The sequence below is a fragment of the Atta cephalotes genome, assembly GCF_000143395.1.
Source record: "Atta cephalotes unplaced genomic scaffold scaffold00063, whole genome shotgun sequence".
Taxonomy (NCBI): domain Eukaryota; kingdom Metazoa; phylum Arthropoda; class Insecta; order Hymenoptera; family Formicidae; genus Atta; species Atta cephalotes.
In genome coordinates this window covers 3,188-10,319 of record NW_012130127.1, presented here as the reverse complement: position 1 = coordinate 10,319, position 7,132 = coordinate 3,188, and the positions used below count along the sequence as shown (strand labels likewise).

The window sequence follows — 7,132 nt, the reverse complement described above, 5'->3', positions numbered from 1 at the left end:
GTGCACAGAAAAAGCTAATATTATTTTTGATTGAAAAGCATACAGATATGCTCTATTCAATTCCTATAAATGAATAAACATACATTTAGGATTGAAAAACATTCATTTTAACATTCATGAATCAATATTTCGAAAAATCTGAATCCATTTCAATTCATTTCAATTCATTCTCGTTTGCTGAGATATTATATATAAATGAGATTATGTAACTCAGAAAGGATAGTTCACGTTTGGTAGTCATTTGAAGCGAGATTGGCGCGCAAAAAAGTGTTCTTCCATCAAGACAACGCGCCGTCCCACAAGTCGACCGCAATGACAAAACTACGAATTGGGCTATGAATTGATTCCTCATCCACTCTATTCTCCGGATTTGGCCCCGTGTGACTTCTTTCTGTTCTCAAACTTAAAAACTTGACGTTGAGAAGAAATTCTCGTCAAATGAGGAAGTCATTGTCGCCGTCAATGAGTATTTTGTAGACTTTGAGACAGCCTACTTCAAATGACTACCAAACGTGAACTATGCGTCCTTTCTGGCTGAAATCTGGCCTGAAGGGATTCGAAGAGTGGATCTTTCGAGATGTCGTGTCATCAAATGGATTGTAGCGCCATTTCATGGAAATTTACCAAACTTATCAAACGATCCATGTAATTAATTAATATGTATTATTTAATATAATTAATTAATATGTACGTTGCGTAATCAATACGTTATATTACTTGTTATATTCTGTTTTATTACAGCAATATAACAGTCATATAACTTCTTTTGTTGGGGATAATTAAAAATTCTTCATATTGAATCCGCCATTTTAAATTTTTAACTTCACACATTTTTTATTTAAGCTTTGCAATCAGTGATCAAAAAAAATTACACAACATATTCCTGGCATATTCGATGGCTATGTTATAATATTTCTAACTCATGAAGAAAGTGCATGGTGTGTGAGAACAATCTTTTTAGAGCGGTCTTTTTACTATCTAGACTGCGACTTCTAAATATTTTAGCTCTAAGCGAGTAGAATGTATTATGGGAAAAAGTTCGTGACGTTTTTCCCGTTAGATATAACGGGAAAAACGCCATGAACTTTTTCCCACACCTAATATTACTTTTCCCTGTTCGGGTCGGTTTAGCCATCCAATAAGCACTACTATCTATATACTTCACGTAACAGATTTTCTAACCTCAATAGTCAACTTTAAAGCGGGGAACACAGATTCTTGCATAAAATATGTGAGGCATAAGAAAATCAACCAATCAAAGTCCTTTCTTTCACGGAAAGGAAGAAAATAAGGATTTTGATTGGTTCATTTTCTTGTGCCTCATATATTATGCATAAGAAATTTAATCAATCTGAGATTTTTATTTCATAGAAAAGAAAGAAACAAAGGATGTTGATTGATATATTTTCTTATGTATTACGTGTTATGTGTTATATGCAAGAGTTTGTGCTCCCCGCTTTACGCTCAATATCTCACTTTGTAGGATAGTCCCGGATTTTTTCTGCCAGATTCTTTCATTTTACGCATCGTTTCAAAAATGCGTCGAATGAGCCTAATTTCATCGAAATCGGAAGGTAACTATTCTAAAGAATTATCTAAAATTTATCAATATGATTGGTTTATATATTTAACCAATGGCGTTCAAGAGACTCAACAGTTGAGTGAGCGCTCGCTGCTATTGATATTTTTCCAGATCTAAAATGCTGATTGGATGATTTAAAAAATACACTAATATCAAGCATTTACTCAATTATTAAGTCCGCTGAACGCAGCGTCTTGATGTATTCTAAAATGTTAATTGGATGGATCTAAAATCCTGAAGTTTTACCTTAGGTCTGTTCTTTTTAAAGTTCTTGCAAAGTTCATCTATTCTCTTTTTCTCTTTAACGGCGAGAGAAAAAGAAAAATGAATCATGTAAGAACTTTAACTAAAAGAACATCCTCGTATTAATTTCACCATGGTGCTGCCGGTGTTGAACGATCAACAGTTTACCAAAAACATTACAGGTGTGAAAGTTGACGTGTGAGTGAAGAGTCAAAAAGTTTCACGAAGCTTTGTTATATTCGTACACGATTTAATATTTCTTTGGAGCACGCATTTTTGTCCCGGTAGCCGCAAGCATGTCCAATAAGTTCGAAATGTAAGTGCTTTTATCGCGGACGGGTTTTTTTTCGAGGTTAGACGCGCGTCGAATGCTGTCCATTTCTAATAATACATTAACTTTAGTCTCGGTTTAATTTACTTTTTATTTTCTTCTAGTTTTAAGAATTAAGAAAGATAAAAATTAAACCGAATCTAATTAGAAATGGGCCTATACATAATAGGACGTCGATCCGAATAAACGTTCCTATCGCATTCTTATCTGAGCGAAATTTCAATTTCAACTCTCGACAATGAAAAGGAGATAACCAATATTGATTAGGATTTATGATTTCTCTTATGAGCCAATCGTTTTATCTTAACAAACGATTATCTTGTTATATGGTGTCTATTTTGTTAACGTAAATATTATTGATTTCTTATTGTTTGATAATAGAAAAAGAAGATTAGATCACGGCGATTTATTTAGAAATAGAGTATTTCTGCCAATTAAAGGTTTTTTTTTTCGAAGAATGTTCTGCATAATACAATAAGTTAGAATGAAACTAGGCTTGTTCTTTTTAGCTAAATTTTTTGCATAGTTTATTTGTTTCTTTTTTTTTCCATGTTGAAAAGAAAAAGAGCAACTATATGCAAGAAAGATGAATTATGCAAGAAGTTTAATTAAAAAGAACAGGTCTTATATTTGTTGCATCAATTTATAATATTTTTCGAAAAAACATCTTAAAGTTAATCAACATTTATTAAAGCCATCCTTATTAATCCTCCAGAGCTGATAATAGGCCTATTGAAGACACTTAATATATTCTTTGTTACATTTATAAATTAATTGAATAAATTTAAAAAATTAAAATCTATTAAACAAAAACTCAAGTTTATAAAAGATGTTAGTATATTCTAATAAATTTGAAAATGATCTATAATAAATAGTTATCTATAATAAGTAGTAAGTTTTGACTTTATTCGTTTTCTCATTCTTCATTAGCTACATTAAAATAATATAAAATCATCAATTATAAATTACATCAAGAGTTAATAATACTAGAATCAAAGGTTGTCATTTCTTTTGTAAGCTAACAGATTCTGTATCATTGTCTAATGTATTGTTTCTTTTTTATCTAGGATCTTTACTCTGTCTTTGCTTTTTATCATTCTCTTTTCTCATCATATTCCAATAATCATTTATCATTAAGTTTATCATCTATGTAAAACACATTATAAAAATCAGTATTCTACTTTAACTTACAAAAGTTTAAGAGCTTACAAATATATATAGATATCAGTTAAATAATAAAATTCACAAAATTAAAAATTGCAAATCCATCTGACTTTATTGTTATTTAATCACATGGAATTAAATTTATGTTAACTAAAAGGTATTAATTAAGTATAATTTAATATAGGTTTTCACAGACTCAACATCAATAATAACTGCGCTACAGATTTTGACATCAGTTTTGGAGGATTAATATGTAACAAATGCTTGAGGTATTTGATTTCTGTTATGTTTGATTTACAAATTATGACAGCACTTACAGGTTGAAAGCCACAGAAGACAGTGGAGATGAAGAGTCTCAATCAAAGGATAATCAAAAAGCAGAAAAGAGTCCATTAGTGAGTAGAACAGAGACCTTGTTAATGATGGAAGTACATTAGCGTCAATAAAAATCTGAAGATATCAATATCTTGTTAATAGCCTTCAATAGAGATAAGTCCAAATGAGCATAAATTACAATATGCTTATGCACTGTGGTACAGCCGGCGTAGTCCTGGCAAGACTAATATACAAAGTTACGACCAAAATTTAAAATTGGTCGGCAGGTTTGCAAGTGTAGAGCAGTTCTGGGGTCTTTACAGTCATTTAGTACGACCATCGGATCTTACGACACATACAGATTTCCATCTTTTCAAAGTTGGTATAAAACCCATGTGGGAGGTAAGCATTATCTTTTCCTTTTTATTTGTGAGTGCAAAAAGTATTCATACAGGTGAGATATCTTAATTATTTTTAAAAAATAAATATTAATTAACAATTCATTAACAAATCATAAAATAGATTACCTATCATAAAATTATTTTATCTAAGAACAAATAATAATTAAAATATATTATTTTAATGATGAAAATGAAAGTGTACTATTGTGGACGCACAAAAAGTATCTATACAATTGAAAAATTTAGATCATTCTAAAAAAGAAAAAGTTCTTCTAAAATTATAAACACTGTTATTTTCGTTAAGTTTTTTTGTTTATATATATTTTGTTTATATTAGAACAATATATTCATTGTTAATAAATTGCTAATTTATTTTCTACAAATAAAGCTTTTTTTTTTATAAAAATTTTCCCTGCAAGAATGCTTTTTACATTCACTGTGTTTATTGCATATATATTATATATATATTATCAGTTTCCTTCTTTCTAGGACGAAGCGAATCAAAAAGGTGGCAAGTGGATAGTGAGATTACGAAAAGGTTTAGTTTCTAGATGTTGGGAAAATCTTATATTGGCAATATTAGGAGAACAATTTATGGTAGGAGAAGAAATATGTGGCGCCGTTGTATCTATAAGATTTCAGGTAGGCGAGAGATTATGCCTATTTTCAGTTTACATAAAATATAAAAACTTTTTTTTATTGAATAAATTGGTTAATTTGATAGGAGGATATAATATGTGTATGGAATAAAACAGCGTCAGATGTGACGATAACAGCACGAATTAGAGATACTTTGAGAAGAGTATTACATCTTCCACCTACCGCTACTATGGAATATAAAACTCACAACGACAGTTTGAAGAATGTACATCGAAATCTCTAAAGCTGTATAATTTTGAAAACGAGACATATTAAAACTTCCCTGACAGATTTAAGGTAATTTAAACAATTTGACATCGAAAATCATTCAAAGAGAGATTTTTCTTTTATCTAATTTATGTTACATTTTTCTGAAAATACAGCCGATTTCTTATTATACTTCCCAAAGGATCACGTATAAGAAAAAAGTAAAAAAGATGTGAAATGTTGGGAAACATCCATTGATATTTGATGATACACTTCAATCATAAGTATCTGTGTTGTAACTTATGTAAATAATGACTATACGTCAAAATAAATAAATAAACGTCTTTATTTCCATGATGTTTAATATGAAGAAAAAATTTGTGGCTGTGTATCCTATGAGTAGATGAATATGTATTGCATCTCTGTCCAGCGAAAATAGGTTTCTTGAAATGATTGTTGCTTGTATTAACATTAATTCTAGAAAACTAATAAATGTTAATAACCAGGCAATGAGAGCATTAATACATCACGTTGGAATGCATTTAATATAATACATTGTTGACAATTTCATTTCGTCAGATTAAATAAAAAATTGATTGATGTAAGAATTAACATATATCTATATTCTCTCTCACACAATCTTTGTTTCTCTAGTCTTAAATTGGAGAGAAATCATTAAAATCTATAAAGATGCCTTCAAAACCTATAAACCTATAAAGAGCTTCCTTCAAATTCTAACACAAATGTTGTATACAAGATCCAATGTAATGACTGTGATGCAACCTGTGTTAGATAAATAAAAGACGTTTATTAGAAACGAGAGAATTAATGAACACAAAAATCACATAAATAGAAAAACCAATCATTGATTCATCACTCAACATACGTTGGAACACATGAATTTGAATGGGAAAATATTGTGATATTACTTACAAAAAGATATTGGAGTAAAAGTTAATTTCGGAAATATGAAATATTCAAATTCCAAATTCCAAATTGAAATTATAAATTAATAGTTTGAACGTACAATCGGATACGGAGTTTCTGCACTATTCATTATAGAAAAATTTAAATAGGTATTCACTTAAGTATTCACTTTAATTGTGTTTTGCAAAATTGACATTACAATAGTTTGACTAATAATTTATGTATTACTTTGAACTGACATGGCTCTTGGATTAAATTTGTCAGTTATCATATGTTGATATTTGGCTTTCATCAAGATTTTTCAACCGATATTTCTATATTTCATATTAGATTAAAATTTTACACTGTAACATGTTGCATATGGAATTACTGATCTATTGAGGTACAGGATGAGTTGAAAAATATAAATTTATATAATTTTATCATAATTTAAATAAATTTGTACATTATTACTCTTTAATAGTCACTTGATTAAGCAGCAAAGAGACAAAATGACAGTTTTCAACTGTACAGTAGAGAAAAACTTATTCTCTGTCAGCTTTAGAAATTAAATTCTAATAACTATGGACCAAGAAAGTTTATATCAACATATTGAAAGAAAATTAATTGTACTCAACACTTTTCAATTACTGAAAATGATTTGAAAGAAACATTCACACATCAATCAATTTATATTTAATCTTCTAATGTGAAATTGTCAACATATTAATTGCACTCCAATTACCGCGATGTATTAATTCTCTCATTGCCCGGTTATTAATATTTATTAGTTTTCGTTTAAATTTGAAGAGAGTTCTATTAAAAAACTTAATATCATTTATTAATTCTAAAGTTTCTATATGTATAAAAAAAAATCAGAAGACACACTCAATCTATTTCTTCAGTTCAAATATCAGAGATATTTTTAATTGGAATTTTTGTTATTTTATTGTGAATTAATTTCATTATCAAATCATGCATATGACATTGTAAACGAGACTGTAGGGATAATAAAAGATGGATAAAATGATAATTGTCCGTCATATTTTTAAATTTCAATCCGTCTTTATATACAGGAAGACCCTCTTATTTAGCTGTACATGAGATCATGATAATTAGAATATATAAAATGATTATATTATGAATGGCGAGATATATCACTATATATATATACACAAAACACACACACACACACACACACACACACACACACACACACACACACACACACACACACACACATATATATATATATTATATTACTAACAACTAATAGTTAAAAGTAAAGTTAAAACGTTACGATTAGTATAACTAACTTAAACTAATTAACGTAGTTTATTTTAT

The 7,132-nt window shown here is 29.0% G+C and overlaps 1 protein-coding gene across 1 annotated transcript; it reads left to right on the top strand.

Moving 5' to 3' along the window:
* The first annotated feature begins 2,121 nt into the window (after positions 1-2,121).
* On the top strand, positions 2,122-5,230 carry LOC105623699 (eukaryotic translation initiation factor 4E type 2). The gene is made up of 6 exons (XM_012205081.1): positions 2,122-2,141; positions 3,631-3,715; positions 3,798-4,037; positions 4,526-4,678; positions 4,761-4,972; positions 5,059-5,230. The coding sequence occupies exons 1-5, from the start codon at positions 2,122-2,124 to the stop codon at positions 4,917-4,919; spliced, it is 657 nt and encodes a 218-aa protein (XP_012060471.1). The 3' UTR covers positions 4,920-4,972; positions 5,059-5,230.
* The last annotated feature ends 1,902 nt before the right edge of the window (positions 5,231-7,132 follow it).

Coding starts and splice junctions, on each gene's coding strand:
- LOC105623699 (XM_012205081.1), top strand. CDS start 2,122: ATGTCCAATAAGTTCGAAAT. Junction 3,716..3,797: donor AAGCAGAAAAGAGTCCATTA/GTGAGTAGAACA, acceptor TCTTGTTAATAG/CCTTCAATAGAGATAAGTCC. Junction 4,038..4,525: donor GTATAAAACCCATGTGGGAG/GTAAGCATTATC, acceptor CCTTCTTTCTAG/GACGAAGCGAATCAAAAAGG.